Raw genomic sequence first — 20,775 nt, forward strand, 5'->3', positions numbered from 1 at the left:
TGTGGGGAGGTCACTGGTGATCAATTAGCTGATAGGTCAGGGCAAGGCCCATGCATTGTACCTGTGAGGCCACTGGTGCCTGAGGAGCTGGCAGACCAAGAATTGTGTAGGTGTTTGTGAGGTCATTGCTGTCTGAATACAGGCCAGAAACAGGCCCATGGCAAGTGAAGATACTATGGGGTCACCTGGAGCTGGGTTGAACAGAATTTTGAAATATCCTTTGCTGGAAATAATTGAAGATCAGTGAGTCCAACTTCAGCCTTCAGAATAAAAATAAATTATATGTATCTAAAAACCTATAAAATATTTATATCAAAAATATTAAAATATGATTTATGTGTATATTTATAAATATACATATATTAAACATTATATGTATATGTATAAAAACTCATAACATTATATTTAATGCAATATATTATATATTATTTAAATAAAATAAAAATAAAAATAAAAAATATATTATATATTACATATTATAGTCGTGGTTTAACCCGGCTGGCAGCTAAACACCACACAGCCGTTCGCTCACCCTCCCTCTCCCTCTCTGGGACGGGGGAGAGAAATGGAAAGTGAAGCCCGTGAGTTGAGATAAAGACAGTTTAATAGGACAGGAAAATAATACTAACAATAATAACAATAATACAATGGTGATAATAGTACTACTACTAATAATATGTATAAACAAGTGATGCACAATGCACCTGCTCACCACCCGCTGACCGATGCCCAGCCTAACCCTGAGCAGTCTGGCCCCCTCCCCCGGCTAGCCACCCCTATATATTTTTTAGGATGACGTCAGATGGTATGGAATACCCCTTTGGTTAGTTTGGGTCACCTGTCCTGGGTCTGTCCCCTCCCAGCTCTTACTGCACCCCCAGCCTGCCCGTTGGCAGGACAGAGCAAGAAGCTGAGATGTCCTTGGCTTGGTATAAGCACTGCTCTGCAACAATTAAAACATCGGGGTGTTATCAGCACTCTTCTCATCCTATGCCAAAACACAGCATTCCACCAGCTACTAGGAAGAAAATTCTGTTATAACTGAAACCAGGACAATTCTATATTCTATATTCTATATATTATATTATATTATATTATATTATATTATATTATATTATATTATATTATATTATGTATATTATATTATATTATATATTATATATATAATTATATAATATACAATGTATTATATATTATATATTATATATTATATATTATGATATATTATATTATATATTATATTATATATTACATTATATATCATACTATATATAATACTATATATAATATTATATTATAATATATAACAATATATGAAATATGATATGATATGATATATTAGTAAAATATATATATTTATATGTATTTATGATATATATTTATTTATTTAAAATTATATATATATATATATATATATGAAACTATACTTCTGAGAGCATTGTCCCAACACTTCCTGAACCCTGCCATGCTTGGAGCTGTGAGGAGGCTGGGAGGCACCGCAGGGCCATGCCTGGGCACGGGGCCAGGAGGAAACCACCGTCTTCCTGCCCGGGCGCCATGTCACGTGGGCTGCGGTTTGTGCACCTGCAGTGGCAGGCAGGCTCCAGCTCCCGACCCGCCGCGGGGAATAACGGCCCCTGGGTGAAACGCTGAGAGCCAGGGAGACGCCTGAGGCTCTGGGCTGCAGCTCTGCTGCCAGGGCAGGCCCTGGACCAGCTCTGGCTGCTGCCAGGACCCCACAGGAGGCTCCCTGGGGAGGGACGGGACAGGCAGCACCCCCATAATGGGGCTCTGGCCCTGCCCAAGGGCCTTTCCCAGCTGCTGCTGCCAGCACAGCGGGGGCTGTAGCAGGGGCAGGTGCTGGTCCCTTCACAGCCTGACACAGCCTCGCTGCAGGACCAGCCCCGTGGATCCCATGGCGCAGAGATGGCCGGACAATTACACCTTGGGCTCTTGGATGCTACAGCTTAGGAGATGCTCCGTGCTCCCACAGCAGGCTGCAAGGGGTGTCAGAGCCATCTGCCCCCACACCCAGCCCTACCCCACGATGATGTCCCACCGCAGTGACGTGAGAGCCGCAGTGGAGCCGTCCCTCATATATGGTCATGAAGAGCGCTGGAGAAGTTCATTGGAGAGCTGGGCTGCGTCGGAGGGGAGATAAGTGCCGATAATGTCTAAAAAGGTGCTTGCTGCTTCGATTGGCTCCTCCTGCAGCTGGGACAGCATTTGCACAGATATATTGCCCTCCCACCACATCCACTGCCTCGTGGGTCCCCAGAAGCTCCAGCAGCAGGGCTGTGCTGTCAGGACAGGAGCCTCAGGATGGGGACAGAGGGACTCCTTTTCCCTTGGGTGCTGTGGCTGTTCCTCTGGGTGAAGCCTTGCAGAGGTAAGTGCCAGCTTCTCTGTTCCACAGCCTTGGGACAATGGGCAGCAGTGGGGTCATTGGGATCTCTCTGGGAGTGGGGTTGTTTTCAGGCACCACTGATATGAGAGGCAGAAGGTTCTCAGTCTCTCAGCTCTGTTCTTTAATCTGTGCCTGTCTGGGTGGGAGGGGTAATCCATTTTCATATCTCCCATGTTTTTGGCAGCCCAAGCCTGACTTCATTTCTAGACACCTTGTCCTTGGGTACCCTTTTGTGACCCCTTGTTCCCCAGCACTGTGCCTCTGGATCTGGAGGAGTCTCAGACAGTGAGAGCAGCCCTCAGTGAGCTCCAGGGCACAGCCAATGTCTGGGATGCCCCAGGGGGGTTGTGTGCTTTTCCCTGCCCCTGGGATCTGGGGAAGCACTGACTCCAGGAGGGCAGGTTGTGTCCCATTAACAGAAGGGGACTGGGGCATCTGCACCAAGAGGTGCTCTTCTTGGGGGCCCTGGTCAAGCACAGGGGCCAGTCTGACAGCAGGGATGGGGAAGGGACGTGGGCAGTTGGTATCCTTGTGGTCAACCCAGACAGTGGGTTTGGGAGGTGCGTGTGGCAGAAAATGGGCAATGGAAGCTGCTCAGGGGCATGGGTCTGTTTGGGGGACACTGGGATGGGGAGGAGTGGGAGCCCTGTGCAGGGCTGGGGGTTGTGTGTGGGTGGGCATGGGCAGGGCAGGGGGCCACTGGGGTGGGAGGAGGTGGTGAGGGCTGTGGGGCAGCAAATGGCTCAGGAGGGCTAGAGCTGGGTACCCCCAGCTAAGCATAGCCCATGGGGAGAGGAGGAACCCCCCACTGCCCCTGAGACAGCCTATGGGGACAGGAATCCCACCCTGGGACCTGTGACTCTGGCTGGGGAGGGGTTCCTCACGGACATGCAATGTGGGGCTCAAAACTCTCCTGACCCTTCCTGTGTTGGTGTTTGAAGGGGCTGCGGAGGTGAGGCTGGTGGATGGCGGCAGTCGCTGTGCTGGGAGAGTGGAGGTGAAACACCAGGACCAGTGGGGGACCGTGTGTCATTTCTCCTGGGACATGACTGATGCTGCAGTGGTTTGTAGGCAGCTGGGCTGTGGGGTTGCTCTCAAAGCTCATCGGAATGCACACTTTGGGCCGGGATCTGGGCGCATTTGGATGGCTGATGTTGAATGTAATGGCACCGAGTCTGCCCTGTCTGACTGCACACACAGTGGATGGGGTCAAACATATTGCTTACACAGCTGGGATGCTGGAGTGACATGCTCAGGTAAGGACTGAACTTGTTCCCTACTTCTGGGACGAGGACACTTCTAAAGGACCTGGCTGTGAGCTCAGGAATCAACAAGTGGACACCAGAACATGGCTCTTTGTGTCAAGTTTTACTCTGAGCTGGAGTACAAGGGACACTTGTACACTGCTGGTGTCCCTTGTCCCTGGGGAAAGCCCTGTGGGAGCACACTGAGCCTGGCCCTGAAGCTGGAGCAGCCAACCCTGGGGAGGTGCCTGGGGCTGGTAGAGGAAAGCCCCCACCCTTCCCCACTGTGCTGGCTGGTTCCCATCTTTCTCCTCCATTCACCCAGGCCCTGTCTGGCAGGCTGGTCCCTATGCCAGGGGAATCTAGAGCAGCTCCCCCAGCCACCAGCAGCCTCAGGGAAGGGCGTGCAATGGCCCAGGACTTTTGGGGTTGTACCCCCAGCAGACAAGAGAACCTCAGCCAAAGCAGAGGGGCTGCTCAGAGGGCAGGAGCACTGGGCTTGGGCAGACAAGCAGGGTGGCAAGTGACACCTTGTTCCTGTCCTGGGGTCACCCCATGAGAGCCAGCCCCCAGAGACACAGGCCCTCCAGGCAGTGCTGACCCACTGCCCAGCCTCTCCTACCTGCCCTGTGCCGCAGGGGCTGTGCCAGCACCTCCTGGCTCTCCTCTCTGCCTGCCCTCACACCAGGAGCTTGTGTCAACCCAGGGCTGCTCTCTGCCTGCTCTCCTGCCCTCTGTCTGGCTGGTGGCTGGGGACGTGCATGCCTGGCACCACACTATCCCTCCCTGAGGACACCCCCTCCTTAACCTGCTCCCCAGATGTGCCCCATGTAACAGCAGCTCCCCAAGAGCCCCAGCAGCCCCTGGGAAAAAGGGGCTTTTTGGCAGCTCCAAGGATTTCTTCTAACTGGCCTGAGCCTTGTGGGGCAGAGCAGGTTGAAGTAGCCCTGAGTTCCTGGGCCTGTTTCCCTGGGCCCACGTGCTGCAGGTGCTGCAGTGCTGGGTCTGGGGCCAGGCAGCCCAGGGACTCCGGGCAGCAGCAGTTGGAGCGGTTCCTGCGGCTGGGGGCTTGGAAAAGAGGACATGGGTGCTGGGCTGGTTTCTGAGAAGCAGCAGGGGGGCCCTGACCTCTTCGTGCCATCAGCACACCCTGAGAGCTGCTGGGCTGGCCGTGGGGCTCTGCATGTGGCCACCTTAGGGATGAGGTGGGAGGTGGGCATGGAAGTGCCAGAGGGCTCTGGGAACTCACAGGTCTCCTTGGTTGCTCCAGGATTTGTCCGGCTGGTCGGAGGGGACAGCCCTTGCTCAGGAAGTCTGGAGGTCTATGACAGGGACCAGTGGAAAGCTGTCTGTCACTCCCACTTTGGTGCCAAAGCTGCCGAGGTGGTGTGCAGGGAGCTGCAGTGTGGCACAGCCCTGTCTGTCCATGGGGCAGCTCAGCTGGGAGAAGGGGCCGGTCCTGTCTGGGACAGAGAGCTGCAGTGTGTGGGGAATGAATCCGTCCTCTCCTTCTGCCCCACGGGGGCCCCCAAGGACAAGGCCTGCACCCACAGCAATGGCACTCATGTCACCTGCACACGTAAGGACTTTGAGTGGGATGATGGCCATGGGGGCTGTGGTTGGAGCTGGAGAGCAGTGTGGGCACTACGCTGTGCTGGGTGGGGGAGATGTGAGGAGAGGTGGTGGTCTGCAGCCCTAAAATTAGAGTGCTGCAGGAGGAGAAAGGCACGCTGTCTCTTTGGCCACTCCTGCAGCTCCTGTGGGAGCAAGAGCACAAATGTGGCCTCTCTCACCCTCCTTTGTCCTTGTGTACACAGGGTTCAGGCTGGTGAACGGCAGCACAGCGTGTGAGGGCAGGGTGGAGGTGGAGGTGCTGGGGACATGGGGCACCCTCTGTGCCTCCCGCTGGGACCTCTCGGACGCCCACGTTCTCTGTCGGCACCTCGGCTGTGGCTTTGCTGAGTCCATTCCTGGAGGAGGGCATTTTGGGAGAGGAACCGGCCCTGTCTGGAGAGACTCGTTCCACTGTGACGGGACTGAAGCCCACCTGGGGCAGTGCCCGGTGACTGCCCTGGGGGCCTCGCCGTGCTCCCAGGAGAATGTTGCTGCTGTCATTTGCTCAGGTGAGTGCTGGGCAGTGCTGCAAAGTCCATTTGCCCCTGGTGTGTGACACGGCCACCCACAGCTGGGGACCCCACGGCAGTGCCAGGCTGAATTTCTCCTCTCGCCAGGCCCCAAGTCCCTGCGGCTGGTGGGCGGAGGGAGCCGGTGCGATGGGCGCGTGGAGGTCTTCCAGCACGGGACGTGGGGCAGAGTCCTGGATGAGCAGTGGGACATGCAGGAGGCCAGCGTGGTGTGCCGGCAGCTGCAGTGCGGAGAGGCAGAGGCAGCCTACACCCCCGTGAGGGCCGAGCGAGGACCAGGACCTGTGGGGCTGCGTGGGGTGCGGTGTGCAGGGCACGAGGCTAACCTGAGCCTCTGCAACACCTCCCTGCCTCAGAGCCACCCTGCAACAGGAATCATGGAGGACGTGGGGGTCGTGTGCCGGGGTGAGTGGTGCTGCACGTCCCCCAGGTGTCAGGCTGGGAAGGCAGCCAGCCCCTGAGCGTTGGGGTTCTCCCTGCTGCAGGGAGCCAGCGGGTGCGGCTGGTGGACAGGGCCGGGCGCTGTGCCGGGAGAGTGGAGATCTACTACCAGGGACGCTGGGGCACCGTCTGCGACGACGCCTGGGACCTGGCCGACGCCGCCGTCGTTTGCCGCCAGCTGGGCTGCGGAGGGGCCCTGGAGGCAGCCGGCTCTGCTCGGTTTGGGGAGGGCTCCGGGCAGATCTGGCTGGATGGCGTCAACTGCTCCGGGGCCGAAGCTGCTCTCTGGGACTGCCCTGCCGAGGCCTGGGGGCAGCACGACTGCGGGCACAAGGAGGACGCGGGAGTCATCTGTTCAGGTCTGTGCTGGGAGTGGGGCTGGGAGCTGGAGCCTCAGAGACTAGGGTGAGGGCAGAGCTGGGCAAGGCCGGTGATGTCCCTGGCTGCCTTGGGTCCCCTGCCCAAGCCCATCCTGGGGAAAACCTCACACAGACTCTTGGGAGCCCATCCACCCTGACAGTGAGTGGGGAGGGCAAAGGAGTATTTCAGAGACCTCTCTGCCCCCAGATGCAAAAGAGATTTGCTGGCTGTGCCTCCGAATTCCTGAGCACCTGGGGTGCAGAGGAGCCTCTGTACCACCAGCCCCAGACCAGCCTGTTCTGTCTGGGGCCTTTCCTCCTTCCAGAGTTCACGGCCCTGAGGCTGGAGAACAGCGACGGCTGCTCTGGGCGCCTGCAGATTTTCTACAATGGGAAGTGGGGAAGCGTTTGCTCCAACTCCATGACCACCGAGACGGTGTCACTGGTGTGCAAGGAGCTGGGCTGCGGGAATGAAGGGGAACTGGAAATGCGTTCTAATTATGCCAAGCTGTCTGGCATTGCGTGGCTGGATCGCGTGGAGTGTGGGAAGAGCAACAGCTCCTTCTGGCAGTGTCCCTCTGCTCCCTGGCATCCGCAGTCGTGTACTGACCTCCGAGAAGAGACCCACATCACCTGCAATGGTAAATCTGAGCCATCAAGGCACCAGGTCCTGTTCCCCACTGGACAAGGTGAAATGCAGAGAAGGAACCCAGAGAAGCTTTGACTTTCTGCATTAGACCTTGTAGCTGCTGGAGGAACAAAGGTGACTTCAGCTTTCAAAGCTACCCATGCCCACCAGCAGTACCTGGTCAGGCTGCCAGCAGCCCCTGGGGGATGCAGAGGCACCTCCAGGCGGGGTCTCAGAGAAGACCAGTCGGGAGGAGGGGGCTACATGCTGGGCTGTGAGACTCGAGGGAATATGTGGGAGCTGGTGGAAGTCTGTGATGTACCCAGCAGGGTGGGAGCTGCCCCATCACCCAGCCATGTCGTCCCCAGCCCCTGTTGCCTTGTGTGGTCAGGAGTGGCATGTCCTGCCCCCAACCTCTGTCTGACACTGCCCCTGCCATGTTCCTGTTCATGCAGATCCCCCACGGGGCCGTCCGACCACCATCAGCGAGAGACTCTCGGTGCCTGTCATCATCTGCATCATCCTGGGGGCCCTCCTCTGGGTGCTCCTGGCCCTCCTGGCTGGGCAGGTGCGAAGCGCCAGGGCTCAGCGCAGAGGTGGGTCCTTCCCCAGTGGTCCTGGAGGGGAGATGACTCCTGGCAGGGCTGGGGGTGCTGGGGGTGTTGGAGATGGGTACAGGCAGAGCTGTGTGCTGCCTCCTGCCCCATGTGCTGCCCCACTGACTGACAGACCATGGGGCACCAACATCAAGGGGTGGAGAGAGCCCAGAGCCTGAGGCATCAGTTCTGGGGTGAGAAGAGAAATGTGAGAGCTGGGCTGGGTGAGACGGGGAGGATGCACTGCTGGCAGTGCTCTGGGCAGCACTGGCAGGAGGAGCATGGGGCAGCAGAATCCATCACTGTGGTGTCAGCCACCCTCCAACAGGGCACGGGCTGTGCTATTGATGTGTGGGGCAGAGATGGAGCAGCTCCATGGGGAGGAGGAATGAGGGAACTGGTGTAGGGTCTGCAGTGGGATGTGACCCAGGGACCAAAGGGGCACAAGGGCTGTCTCCAAAGGGATGGTGTGAGGCTGCCCCAGACCATCTCCATGGGGATGCTGCCCTCCCTGGGGATGTGGTTGCAGTGCCAACACAACACAGTGGGGCTGTGCTGTGGGGACAGCCCTGTGCTGGCCTAGGGAATGGGGCTGAGGGAACCCAGTGGGGTCCTGTCCCTCTCTGCCCATTCCCAGACCAGCCCTGCCTCTGTCCCCAGGCTCCGGGAGAGCTGGGGAGCCTTTCCCTGAGGCCGTGTATGAGGAGATCGCTTACAGCCTGGCGTGGGAGAAGCAGCCGAGGTTCAGTCTCTCAGGTGGGTGCAGGTCCCTGTGGAGGCACATCTGCGGGGCCCTTTCTCCCTGCCCCAGACCAGGGCTGTGTCCTGCAGCTCCTGCCCATGGTCCCCAAAATCGCTGGGCTGTGGGGATTTTGGGAGAGCATGCAGGTGCTGAGCCCCAAAAAGGAGCTTCTTCCCCACCAGCTCTGCCCATCCCAGAGCGGATAGCCCCTCTTTGCTTGTCCCTGAATCAAGGACTAAGTGAAGGGCTTTCCCAGGGCAGCTGTTGGAGTTCCTCTGAGAATTGTCTCTTTCCAAGGAACTGGTCTCCTCCCCATGCACCCCCAGCTCTGTGGGTGCCCATCCCCAGCAGTGCTGACCACCAGTCAGGGCAGCAGGGCTCATCCCACAGCACCCACTGCAGCTCTCTGCAGCCTCCTTTTCAGATGGGTCCCTGACCCAGCTGCAGCCCTGCCCCAGGCACATGAGGAGGAGGATGGTCTGGGGCCAGACCCAGGGATAAGAGGTGGTGAGGGGAGGAAGGGCTCCATTTCTCCTCCCTGCAGACAGACCAGATGAACAGCAGTGCCACCGAGTATTATCAACAGAGCTGGAAGCATGAAGGCTCTGCTGTGACCCTGACACCAGCAGCATGTCAGCCCTGTGTCCCCACACACCCTCCCATCCTCTGCTCTGCAGGACATCTCTTCTCATTGCCACCACCTTCCCTCTCCTTTCAGATGTCCCTGTCCTGCCCGGAGGTTACCCAGCAGATGGCTATGATGATGCTGGGGAGGTTTCTGACCCTGGGGAGGATCCTGTCCCTGGGCAGGGGGACTGGGAAGTGCCCAGGACACCAGAGGAAGGAGACGGGCACAGGGATGCAGCCACAGGTGAGAGGGCAATGCAGCACAGCCACTTCCTAGCTGCCAACCCCAGGCGTAGGAGAATCCATGCCATATTGAAAGCCTGACCGTCCATGGAGAACCTGTCCTGGGACATTTTGTGAGGGCTGGGAGAATGGGACAAATGTCTCAGGCTGGTGAGGACGAGGAAGGTGATAAACAGCCCCGAAGGGCACCCCACAGGCCCAACCACAGCAGCCTGCCTTGATGCTTACAGGGGGAAGCCTGCGCTCCCGGAGAAGTGCTGGGGACCCTGGAGCTGAGGGAGACACCTCGTCACCTTTCCTGGGGACCACGGGCTATGACGATGTTGAAGAGGTGTCTCTGGCATGTCCCCATGAGGACACCCAGGATGTGACACCAGAGCCCCATGCACAAGAGTTCCAGAGCCCCAGGCCAGCAGAGCCCAGCCCTGCTGAGCAGCTGGGTGCAGCCAGGAGGGAGGAGAGCTCAGTGCCACTGGGAGAGCCATGAGTGCCAGGAAATGGTCTCCCTTTTCCAGCAGTCAGCAGACGCACATGGGTATTTGCCTTCTTGGTATTCCCCCGTTTTTATGCTGCATGTTGGTATTTCCTCATATTAAAACCCTCTGGGGGCTTTGCCCCAGATCCAGTCTTCCCTGACCATGTTTCTGGACATCTCCCTGAGGCTGATGGAGTGGAGAGGAGCTCAAAGATGCAATGGCTGGGAAGGGACACATCTTAGAGCCAGCAGGATCGGGGTCTGGCTTTGGGGCTGACAGAGCCCCTGGTCCCTGGACACTATTCCTACTGACAGAGACATTTCCGTCCTGCCAGCCACAGGCAGTTTCCAGGCAAAGTGGATCTCTGGGAAGTCCCATGAGACACTCCCTTGCAGTGCCCACCTTCTGCTGCCTTGGGCCCCCATGAAGCCCAAGGATGTCTTCCCAGCACCCACAGGCAGGGAAAGATTGGGTAAAAGAGCTGAACAGGGCGATGTCTTGGACCCTTGGGCAGGACTTGGCACCAGCTCCTGCTGGTGGGTCCCCACAGCCTTCCAGCTCTTCCCCAGCAGGCTCCTCTGCTGCAGGCTGGGAGGTGCTTTTGGTAGTGGGATGGTGGGCTGGAACACCTATTGGAGCATCTATTTAATCCCTTTGGGTCATCTCTCATGGCTGTGTATAGTCTTCTCTGGGTGAAGAACTGGCTGGAGGGCCATGCCCAGAGGGTTGTGGTTAATGGAGTTAAGTCCAGTTGGTGTCCCTTTACAAGTGGCATCGCCCAGGGGTTGGTACTGGGGCCTATCTTGTTTAATACCTTTATTAATGACCTAGATGAGGGGATTGAGTGTACCCTCAGTAAGTTTGCAGACGATGGCCTGAGCAGCCATTCCTGCAGCCCCTGCCCGTGCTGCCCACAGCCCCCAGCTGGTGGTGCTGCTCTGCAGAGCAAGGGGGCTGTGGTGTGTGGAGCCGTGGGGGCACTCTGCAGGGCCGTGCTGGTCAGGCTGGGAAAGCAGAGCCAGCTGGTGGGGGACACTGCCACTGACTGCCTCCCACACAAGTGGTTCCTTGGCCATGGATAGCCGGCACAGATAGCTGGCCTTCTTCAGAGTCAGAGACTCATGGAATATTCTGAGCTGGAAGGGACCCACAAGGATCATTGAGTCCAGCTCACTTCCAATGTCAGGATATGTTTTGGGGTGATTCACTGTATTCAGTCCATGAAATTTCATCTGAGGTATAACAACCAATTCAACAGAGAGCTTTCCCTATGCCTGCAGTGTTCCCTGGAGTAGCAGAGCTCTGCTTTTCCCACCCAGATTTAGCACCTCAGGGTGGCTCCACCTGGGACATGCCTGTGCTCTATGGGTTCCATGTGCTACTGACTCCTGGGCACACACTGTCCCTGCCGAGTGCTTGGGCTCTCCTGGCAGCTCCCTCTTTCCTCCTGAAAGAAGCCTGTCTGCCATTATCCCTCTCACCCACTGTGTACAGAGGCAGGTGAATTCACTGTCTCTGTGGGTGCTGTCCAAGAACAGGGAACAATCACAGGTGCAGCCTGGCAATGCTGCTGTGGCAGGACCCTTCTCCCCTCCACCTCTGCCATGTGTCCCTGAAGCTCCACCACAGGTCTACAAGGAAGGGTATCAGGCAAGTAAGCCAATGCATGGTCCTTTCTTTTATTGAAATACAAAGAAAGCCTGACCCACAATTTATACAAAGACTTGGAGTCATGTGAGACAGGTACATACAGTGTAGGAAGGTATGAACAATGATATTTCTTTGTGGGAAACACTATGAGGAGTAAAGCAAAGTAAAAAAGAAAAAAATAGAAAAAAAAACAAAAAGATTTCTGGGTCTGTATACAGTTAACATTAAGACCATATGCAATTTATTCCTTCTGAAAAACATCCAGTCATCACTTTCCATACTACATCCTTCAGCTCCTGATTCCTCATGCTGTAGATGAGGGGGTTCACTGCTGGAGGCACCACCGAGTACAGAGCTGCCAGAAAAAGATTAAGGGAGGAGAAGGACATAGAGGGGGGTTTCAGGTAGGCAAAAAAGGCAGTGCTGAGAAACAGGGAGGCAACAGCCAGGTGAGGGAGGCATGTGGAAAAGGCTCTGTTTCATCTCTGCTGTGAGGGGATCCTCAGCATGGCCCTGAAGATCTGCATGTAAGAAAGCACAAGGAAAACAAAACACCCAAAGGCTAAACACACACTAGGCACAATAAGCCCAACTTCTCTGAGGTAGGCATTTGAGTAGGAGAGCTTGAGGATCTGGGGAATTTCACAGAAGAAGTGATCCAAGACATTGCCTTGGCAGAGGGGGAAGGAAAAGCTATTGGCAGTGTGCAACACAGCATAGAGAAAGCCACTGCCCCAGGCAGCTGCAGCCATGTACACACGATTTCTGCTGTCCATTATTGTCCCGTAGTTTCAGCTGAGTCAAACCAGGCATCTCATATTTTGTTTGCAGTTCAGAGGCTAGAAGGGGGCTTAGCTGCCTCCCCGTGCCTCACAGAATCCCACTGGAGTTGGGATTCCTCTTGCCTTGGTTCAGGTGGGCACAAACCAGGCAGCATGGAAGCTGCTTGTCTCAGCTCTCAGCACTTTGGATGGAGAAAGAGACCAAGAGGAAGCTGTTCAGAGGCAGACACCAGGTGATATTGGAGATGGCAGAGTGACATCTGAGTGACATTTGAAGTGCCTAATTCTTCTGGGCCATAAACAGAGATTTTATTATTGCATGTACAATATAATATAAATGTAGCCATTGCTCAATAGCAATGAATAAATAAAATAAAAATAAAATAATAAATAAATGAATAAAATAAATAAAAAAGAAATAAAAGAAATAAAAGGCATGCTGTGACCTGGTTGCCATCACTGGAACGTGGTGGGACCAATCCCATGACCGGAGTGCTGCAATGACTGGTTATGGGCTCTTCAGAAGAGACAGACAGGACAGAAAGGGTGGTGGTGTGGGTCTCTATATTAGGGAGTGTTTTGATGTTGCAGAACTTCAATCTTGGAATGATATTGTTGGGTACCTATAGGTTAGGGTCAGCGGGAAGGCCAACGAGGCAGGCATCCTGGTGGGGATATCTTATTGACCGCCAAATCAGGATGAGGAGACAGATGAGGCATTCTACAAGCAGATTTTGAGCTGGTCAGGACACTGGTTGGCAGAGTGCCTTGGGAGGCAGTTCTGAAGGGCAGAGGGGTCCACAAAGGTTGAGCACTCTTCAAGAAGGAAATCTTCAAGGCTCAGGAGCAGACTTTCCATCCCCACGTGCCCAAAGATGAGCCAGCATGGAAGAAGACTGGCCTGGCTGAACAGAGAGTTGTGGCTAGAGCTTAGGAAGAAAAAGAGGGTTTATGACCTTTGGAAAAGAGGGTAGGCCACTCAGGAAGACTATAAGGATGTCATGAGGCTGTGCAGGGACAAAATTAGAAAGGCCAAAGCTCATCTGGCACTCACTCTCGCTACTGTTGTTAAAGATAACAAAATGTTTTTATACATACAGAAACACAAAAAGGAGGACTAAAGAGAATCTTCATCCTTTACTGGATACAGGAGGAAACTTAGTGACAAGAGATGAAGAAAAGGCTGAGGTGCTTAATACCATCTTTGCCTCAGTCTTTAGCAGCAAGACCAGTTGTTCTCACAGAATCACAGAATCACAGAATTTTCTAGGTTGGAAGAGACCTCAAGATCATTGAGTCCAACCTCTGACCTAACGCTAACAGTCCCCACTAAACCATTTCCCTAAGCTCTACATCTAAACGTCTTTTGAAGACTTCCAGGGATGGTGACTCCACCACTTCCCTGGGCAGCCTGTTCCAGTGCCTCACAACCCTTTCAGTGAAGAAGTTCTTCCTAACATCTAACCTAAAACTCCCCTGGCTCAACTTAAGCCCATTCCCCCTCGTCCTGTCACCAGGCACGTGGGAGAACAGGCCAACCCCCACCTCGCTACAGCCTCTCTTGAGGTACCCATAGAGAGCGATAAGGTCGCCCCTGAGCCTCCTCTTCTCCAGGCTGAACAAGCCGAGCTCCCTCAGCCGCTCCTCGTAGGACTTGATCTCCAGGCCCCTCACCAGCTTCGTCGCCCTTCTCTGGACCCGCTCAAGCACCTCGATGTCCTTCTTGTAGCGAGGGGCCCAAAACTGAACACAGTACTTGAGGTGCGGCCTCACCAGAGCTGAGTACAGGGGGACGATCACCTCCCTAGCCCTGCTGGTCACGCTGTTCCTGATACAAGCCAGGATGCCGTTGGCCTTCTTGGCCACCTGAGCACACTGCTGGCTCATATTCAGCCGACTATCCACCATCACTCCCAGGTCCTTCTCTGCCTGGCAGCTCTCCAACCACTCATCTCCCAGCCGGTAGCTCTGCTTGGGGTTATTGCGCCCCAGGTGGAGGACCCGGCACTTGGCCTTGTTGAACTTCATGCAGTTGACCTCAGCCCATCGGTGCAGCCTATCCAGATCCTCCTGCAGAGCTTTCCTACCCTCAAGCAGATCGACACACACACCTAACTTGGTGTCATCTGCGAACTTACTGAGGGTGCACTCGATGCCCTCATCCAGATCATCAATGAAGATATTAAAGAGGACCGGCCCCAGCACCGAGCCCTGGGGGACGCCACTAGTCACTGGCCTCCAACTGGACTTGGCTCCATTCACCACGACTCTTTGGGCCCAGCTTTCCAGCCAGTTTCTAACCCAACGAAGAGTGCGCCAGTCCAAGCCAAGAGCAGCCAGTTTCTTGAGGAGAATGCTGTGGGAGACGGTGTCAAAAGCCTTGCTGAAGTCAAGGTAGACCACATCCACAGCCTTTCCCTCATCCACCCAGCGCGTCACTCTGTCATAGAAGGAGATCAGGTTCGTCAAGCAGGACCTGCCTTTCATAAAGCCATGCTGACTGGGCCTGATCGCCTGCTTGCCCTGCAAGTGGAAGTTCTCTGGATACCCATCCCCCTGATTGGTGGAAGGGATGGGGAGCAGAATGTGGCCCTCATATTCCATGAGGACATGGTTGGACACCTGCTACAGCACTTAGATGTACACAAGTCAGTAGGGCTGGATGGGATTCACCTGAGGCATCCCACCCCTCATCCTCCAGTAGAGAGGTGGGCAGTAGTCTATTCTCCCACGTGCCCTTTTATAGGACAAGGGGGAATAGGCTAAACTTGTTCCAGAGGAGGTTTAGGTTGGATTTTGGTAAACACTTCTTTACGACGAAGGCAGGAGGAGCCTGGCCAGGAGAGATGTAAGATTTGGGGGAGGAAAGAGGAGCTTGGACAGCAGAAGCTAGCTATTTTGAAGAGGTAAGAATATTCAGGAAATGTTGATCCCACCATAAAGCTGACTTGAAGCAGCCATGCGAGGCCCTTACCCTATTTTAACCTCTTACATTAATACCTAAATCTAAATGCCACTCCACATCCTGGCAGGAATCCACCGCTCTAATTTTTGACCACAATATCCCCTGAAGCCAAAATTAGTCCATAACCCCTTTCCATTACCTTTCCTCTCTTGCTCACCCTCATCCCTGCCCTTAACAATACCACTAAAATGCTCTATTTATCCCTAGTCTTCTTGCAGACCTAAACAAAACCTTCAATCAAACAACTTGCCCATACCCTAACCACAGACCTGACACCACAAGCAGAACAACAAACCGTCCCACTAAACATCTGCTTAATCTCTCACCCAGAAAGCTTTGCCATAGTCCCTAATGCCATAACATGAACAACTAACTTCCAAAGCCTGTCTTCCTGTGCATTAACCTGCTCACCTTTAACCCTTTTCCTAACCCTTAACATAGGTTCTTGTTCTCTTGGGGCAGGTCAGTAACCATGAGATTCCTGTGCAGTCACATTGCATTCAAAGATGAACGTGAGGGGCCATGGATTTGATCAGCTTGTAGGCCACAAGGAGGAGATGGGTGGGAATGCTCTGATGAGCTCAGCTCTACCACAGGATCTCCCAAACCAGCAGGAGGAACTGGCCTGTGAAAGGGACTGTGAGGTCATTTCTGTCTCTGCAGTTGATAGGGCAGCAGCAGGAACGTGTCACAGAAAGGGACTGTGAGGTCACTTCTGTCTGAAGTATCTGAAAGGTTACACTTATACCTTGGATCTGTACTTTTTGGCTGACATCTGACAGTGGTCCTGGAAGGCCAGCAGAAGGCACCTGGTTGGCATGCTGACTGTGGGATCCCCTCTGCCTACATACCCAGGAGGACCCAGACAGAAAGAAGGCCTGAATGTGGGTTGTCCTGTCCCTTCTGTCTGAGTACACAACTGGACAGCAGGAGGCACAAGGCTTGGGTATGTCTAAACAAGAAGCTGCAAGGCCAGAAGCAGGCCCATGGCTTGGAAGATGCTCGTGAGGTGACATCTGTCTGGTTGGCTGACAGGCCGCAAGAAGGCCAATGGGTTGGGATGCCTACTTTAGGACTGGTTTCCACCCAGGTGGAACTTTCTTTATTAGTAGGAAAGAGCAGGAGTGAAAAACCTGCCAGAAAATGCACCTTGGAAGGTTGGCATTGGCCATGAAGAAGACAAAATGTCCCAAAAAAAGAGTTGTACTGTGGTGCTAGAGGTCACCCAAAGAGTGTCTTTGATCAGACACTTTGATCAGTTTTGTGTTTCAAGGAACAGCTGGTGAGGGTTAATGAGACATCGGTGAAACCACGGAAATGCTAGGATGAGAGCAAGGTGGTTAACAGAGATGGGTGTCTGCAGATTTGAAGGAAATAGGACAAAGTGTGGGGCAACATAGGAAAGTCTGGAGAGGACAAAGTGGTGGGCACTGTCAAGAAGAGAAGGCCCCAGCAGCCCTGACTTTTTTGTCCCTTTGGATAGAGCTTCTGAGGAGATGAGATACAGTCATTGCAAGGGGGCTCATTGCTTTCTTGAGACCCTGTGCAGAGGCAGGAAGGTGTCATACCATTGTCCTTCTTGAGGCATCACACTGCCCACCATAAATCCCACAGACCCCAGGCAAGAGCCCAGAGCCAGACACGGGAGTGCAGGACATTCCCTTCCAGTGGCTGGAGTCAGGACCTGGCCCTTTTATTTCAGCACAACAAACCCAGACTTTTCTCAGCACTGTGCTTTGCCTATCTGTAATCATGGCCTCCAATTATCTGTCCTAACAAGTCCCTGAGGAGAATCTCTTGGTAACAGCCCTCAGTGGGGCCCATTAATACTCCAAGTCACTTCAACTTTTCCTTCTGACTTTATGTTCTCAAGTAGTTGCATCATTCTCCTCTCAGTACCTGATGTTCACAGACTGAGCACCAAAATCCACCATGGAACTCATTAAAAGGCAGAAACACCTAAGGAACCATATGTCTTCCATAGTTTTATTCAAGTCTTCAAGACTTGGACAACTAATTGGGGAGCTTTCATGCTGTATTTAAGGAGGAAGATTTCAAAAAGCACCTAATACAAATCTTTTCTCATTTGGAAGGATGAATATTGTTGCATTTCAGTATTGAGCATCTTTCTTCAATTGATATTAATCCAGGGCTTCCCCTATGGAGACATCCATAGGGAGGAAAAGCAGAGTCTTGAGGCCTGACAGTGCATGGGCAACCTTGGTCCTCACCACCCCAACCCTGACATTTCTGTCATTGGCCACCTGGTGCTTGTATCACTTTTTCTTACACTACAATTCTGCACTGAAGTCTGCAGCTGGATGTTACAGCCCCTTTGCACCAGCTCCCACCGGCTTTCCTTAGAGACCTGGCTGCACACAGAAGGGTTTTTCCTTATTTTAAAACAATCAACAAGAAAACATGCAGCAATTTTCCAAACAGCAAAGCAAGCACCTCATCTTATATGTCTCCAGTCAGATTTATAGGTATTAAGATTAGTATGATTCCATATGATCTTAATTCAATGATAAATGATGAGGAGCTTGCTACAGAAACCATTAGGCAGACTGCTAATCGATGGGCAACCTTGAACTCAATGAAGCTCAAAGCAGCAACTGGGTCAGTGAGAGCAGTCTGAATGATCAAAGAGTAAGGGGAGGACAAAGCAGGAGAACCATGGGAAGTGCATAGGTCCAGACAGGCATCTGGAAAGGGGACATTCAACAGGGATTGTTTATTCGAGATGGGTGGAAGTACCTGGAAGATGAGGGTGTACACCATGATGGAGAAAGCGATGACAATGCAAGTACAGGTGAACATCAGTATTTCTTCTCCTGTGATGAATAGAGATCCTGAAAATTCACCTGAAGGATGTAGATCCTTTGGGGCCAGCCATGGCTCTGGAAATGGAGGTCCATGAAGATGTAGGACTCCTGGTCTCTTGCCTGGGAGATCCCCAGCACAGAGTGCCTGTGTCCCACAGGTCCAGCCCCAGTCCCCAGGCCAGCACAAGAGACCTGGCCCAGGCACAGGGCAGCTCCAGATTCCCCTCCAGGATACCATTTGCCATCAGTCCCAGCACCTTTGGGACACTCCCAGGCTAGTAAAAGGCCAGCTACTATTTGCTAGGCTATGTGCAACCAAGAAGACATCTCACAGTCTTTCAGTGATCTCTAGGGGACTCTGATCCATGGTGAAGCCCAGAAAAGTAACAGGCCTGTCCAGAGAAGGTGTCCTGAGTTGTATTTCTGACACTATCTTTGGAAGATGAGTGCAGAGATGTGGCAGAGATGCCACTGTGGAGACATCAGGACTGTCACCAAAGTACACAAGATCTGAGGGCTAAGAGAAATGCAAAAGAACAAGAGAACAAAGTGGAAGCCAAAAGAGAGCAGCAGGGAAACAGCCATTTCCTGCTGCTGGCCATGGCCATGGCTCCAGGGAAGCAGAAGCCCCGACCTGCAGGCAGCAGAGAGGCAGAGCCCTGTGGGCAGTGAGGGGCAGCCCCAAAGGCCACTGGGGCTGCTCCTCCATGTGGCAGCTGGGCTCTCGGTCTGAGCTCTTCGTGCATGCTGGGGCTGCTCCCTCAGGTGCAGAAGAGATGGGAGGAGATGGGACATGAGACCAGTAAAATTCTGCTCTCTTCTTTATTGGCATTATCTGCACAAGAAGCCCAGTTCTATAAGTACATTAGAGCATTGGGTCAAAACTTAAAAAAACAACAAAAAAAAGAAAAACATAGCAGACACTAAGAATAAAAGTAAGTCAAATTCACCAGCTTTAGACTGTATTAATAAATAAATAAAAATTAAAGAAAATTGTCCTAACAGTTAATTTCAGAAAACGTCAGTGTCCTGAAACGATTGTAGGCACATGATTAATGTAGAAGAAGAATGTCTGCAAAGACTTGCTTGAAGCATGTATTCAAAGAGTTTCCTCACTGCATCCCTGAGCTCCTGGTTCCTTATGAAGTAGATGAGGGAGGTCACTGCTGGAGGCACCACTGAGTACTGAACCGCCAGCAAAAGATTCAGGGATGAGTATAGAACTGCCACCAGCAGGTGCGTGGATGGGGTGGAGAATGAAGGGAACTTCAGGTAGGCAAAGGAGCCAGTGCTCACAAACAGGGGGACCAGAGCCAGGTGAGGGAGGCACGTGGAAATGGACAGTGGCAGTGTCCACCCTGTTGGTCCTCCCAGTGTCTCCTAGGAGGCCAGCACATCCCAGACCCTCCCCAGCTCTCCACACCTGCCTCTAGTCTCCCCAGCTAAGCCCAGCCCAGCCCAGCCTGGCCCAGCAGAGCAGCCTAGGCTGGGATGGCAACAAAGCAGCAAATGGAGAAGTGGGGGGTCAGTGCAGTGTCCCTGCTGCTGCCATCTGCAGGAGATACCCCAGGACACTACTCACCAGGGGAGCCTGCAACCACCCAGGCCAGCCTTATTCCCCAGCACAGCACCACACTGCTGGCCCTGGGGCTCCTCAGGCACCACCACTGCACACACACAGAGCCCTGCTCTGCTCCCAGGACACCCCATGTCCCACACAGTCTTGTCCCAGGCCAGCACGTCTGGGCTGGCCTGAGCAGCCATTCCTGCAGCCCCTGCCCATGCTGACCACAGCCCCCCAGCTGGCAGTGCTGCTCTGTAGAGCTAGGGGACTGTGGTGCATGGGGCTGTGGGGCACTCTGCAGGGCCGTGCTGGTCAGGCTGGGAAGGCAGAGCCAGCTGGATGGGGGCACTGCCACTGACTGCCTCCCACACAAGTGGTTCTTTGGCCATGGAGGGTGCGTACAGATAGCCGGACTTCTTCAGAGTCAGAGACTCACGGAATAGCCAAGATGGAAGAGACCCACAAGGATCATTGCATCCAACTTATTTCCAATGTCATTAGATGTTTTGGGGTGATTCACTGTATTCAGTCTACAAAATGTCAATTGAGGTATGACAATGCAGCAGACTGCTTTCCCTGTACCGGCTGTGTTCCCTGCAGTTGCAGAGCTCTCCTTTGCCTGTTCCCACCCAGATTTAGCACTATATCTATACTTCAAAAAGTTATCTTTACTTTGCAATATCCATGGGAGTAGCTTTGGGAGAATATCTGAGCCTTCAGGCACTGCCCTCAGCAGATCCTTCTATGCTGCAGATGCTGGTACGGAGCCAGCTGTATTAGAGAAGTGCCCCTGGCCTGTCCCTGCCTGTGGACACAGAACTGCCCCAGAGCAGCACGGTGAGCAAGAGACAAGAGCAATGAGTCCTTGCAGCAACACAAGGGCTCTGTAGGAGAGTACTAGGTGAAAGGGAGAGCAGCTTGGGAAAGAAGAAGCTCTGGGGCTCCTTGGCAGTGCTGCTGTACCAGGACACTTCTTCCCTCCACCCCTGCACACAGCCAAGTGCCCCTGCAGCTTCACTGCAGGTCTCTGAGGGAGGATCGCGGGCAAGCATATCACTGCAGGGTCGTTTCTTTTATTTAAA

The 20,775-nt window shown here is 53.6% G+C and overlaps 2 protein-coding genes across 2 annotated transcripts in view; one reads left to right on the forward strand and one right to left on the reverse strand.

Moving 5' to 3' along the window:
* Window positions 1-20,775, reverse strand: part of LOC311216457 (antigen WC1.1-like) — a gene marked incomplete at both ends in the record, with an annotated part of 568,360 nt that overhangs the window by 191,927 nt on the left and 355,658 nt on the right. The window lies entirely within an intron of this gene.
* On the forward strand, window positions 4,870-10,149 carry LOC311216630 (scavenger receptor cysteine-rich type 1 protein M130-like; the record flags this gene model as incomplete). The annotated part of the gene is made up of 9 exons (XM_084298162.1): window positions 4,870-5,059; window positions 5,469-5,774; window positions 5,883-6,200; window positions 6,281-6,595; window positions 6,922-7,236; window positions 7,679-7,819; window positions 8,480-8,575; window positions 9,280-9,432; window positions 10,052-10,149. The coding sequence occupies 9 exons, from the start codon at window positions 4,870-4,872 to the stop codon at window positions 10,147-10,149; spliced, it is 1,932 nt and encodes a 643-aa protein (XP_084154288.1).

This window comes from Netta rufina (genome assembly GCF_964035555.1).
Source record: "Netta rufina genome assembly, chromosome: 18".
In the NCBI taxonomy this organism is placed as follows: Eukaryota; Metazoa; Chordata; class Aves; order Anseriformes; family Anatidae; genus Netta; species Netta rufina.